Here is a 1,648-nt window from a genome sequence, read left to right as displayed (position 1 = left end):
TCTAGGCACTCCAGCCTGCCTCTGTAGTCCGGCCCCAGGCGCTCCAGCCTGCCTCGGTAGTCCGGCTCCAGGAGCTCCAGCCTGCCTCAGTAGTCCAGCTCCTTGAACTCCAGCCTGCCTCAGTGATCCGGCCCCAGGCGCTCCAGCCTGCCTCGGTAGTCCGGCTCCAGGAGCTCCAGCCTGCCTCAGTAGTCCAGCTCCTTGAACTCCAGCCTGCCTCAGTGATCCGGCCCCAGGCGCTCCAGCCTGCCTCGGTAGTCCGGCTCCAGGAGCTCCAGCCTGCCTCAGTAGTCCAGCTCCTTGAACTCCAGCCTGCCTCAGTGATCCGGCCCCAGGCGCTCCAGCCTGCCTCGGTAGTCCGGCTCCAGGAGCTCCAGCCTGCCTCAGTAGTCCAGCTCCTTGAACTCCAGCCTGCATCAGTGATCCGGCCCCAGGCGCTCCAGCCTGCCTCAGTAGTCCAGCTCCAGGCGCTCCAGCCTGCCTCTGTGATCCAGCTCCAGGCTCTCCAGCCTGCTCCAGTAGCCCAGCTCCAGGCGCTCCAGCCTGCCTCATTAGTGCAGCTAGTTCGGCTTTTCGTGCTCTATCCAGCCTCAGTGATTCGGCTCCAGGCGCTACAGCCTGTCCCAGTAGTCCAGCTCCAGGCACTCTAGCCTGCCCGAGTAGCCCTGCTCCAGGCGCTTCAGCCTGCCTCAGTAGCCCTGCTCCAGGCGCTCCAGCCTGCCCCATTAGTCCGGGAGTAATTCTTGAAATTCTAGTCTCTCGTTTTCTCATTGCTAATGTTGATACTATAACCCCTACTGTTATAGCAATGTTGTTAGAAATAGGAACCTACCGTTTCAAAATTGGAAAGAAATGTTTATTTTTTTAGCTTTTTAAACGAAAATCAAAATTGAAACGAATCGAATCGAAAGAAATCATTTTAATTTGTATCCTAATCTTATTTTCTCTCTTTAAAGTGAGTTTAAGCGATGCCTTATGCCCCTAATCCATACTAAAATAAAATGTCAGGTCCATGCCATGTGGGATTCTAGAAGTAGTTGTTCATTTAGTCATGATCGATCCAACCTGGAAACTTGATCAGGTGAATGTCAAGTAACATTTAAAATCAGCTAAGTATAAAAGGTGAATATAGTTTATATTTTAGACATAAAATTATTTGTGCAATTTTTCACATCTTAACCTTCTTGTTTTGCACGTTGAATTGTCCAAGTAATACGCAACTTACACAAGTATAAAGTAAAACATAATAGAGTGAAAAAAAAATACTAACAGTGGGTAAAAATGTAATATTTTCTTGTGACTTTGTAGATTTAATTATGTGTAAGAACATTTCTAAAATTCTATGCTAAATGTAGGTTTGAAATTTAGTTGTGAATGTGTTTAATATATTAAACTGTACAGCTTTATATGAGTAACCCCTCGACAAATCCCCCAAAAAAAAACAATTACCGGAGTAACTCAAGTAAAGCGACGAGTGGAATGGTCGTGCTTGTAACACTAACATCGTAATTTCCTTAAACAAAACTTGTAAGTCATAATCACTAATAAGTCGTAAAAGCTTTCCGCTGGAATCAAAAAGGATTTTTTCTTTCTATCAGGTCTAAAACGTCTAATTTGTTAATGATCATGACACGATCCACGACAACGA

General features: G+C 46.4%; 1 protein-coding gene across 1 annotated transcript; it reads right to left on the bottom strand.

Annotated features, from left to right (window-relative positions):
* Positions 1 to 9: 9 nt before the first annotated feature.
* On the bottom strand, positions 10 to 859 carry LOC125177612 (protein SPT2 homolog; the record flags this gene model as incomplete). The annotated part of the gene is made up of 1 exon (XM_047879651.1): positions 10 to 859. A coding segment is annotated over exon 1 (762 nt), but the record flags the coding sequence as incomplete, so codon positions are not given.
* Positions 860 to 1,648: the final 789 nt, after the last annotated feature.

Source organism: Hyalella azteca, unplaced genomic scaffold, assembly GCF_000764305.2.
Source record: "Hyalella azteca isolate HAZT.00-mixed unplaced genomic scaffold, Hazt_2.0.2 contig3544, whole genome shotgun sequence".
Lineage (NCBI taxonomy): Eukaryota > Metazoa > Arthropoda > Malacostraca > Amphipoda > Hyalellidae > Hyalella > Hyalella azteca.
The sequence above is the reverse complement of the archived record's forward strand: the minus strand, read 5'-3'. Positions and strand labels throughout refer to the sequence as shown.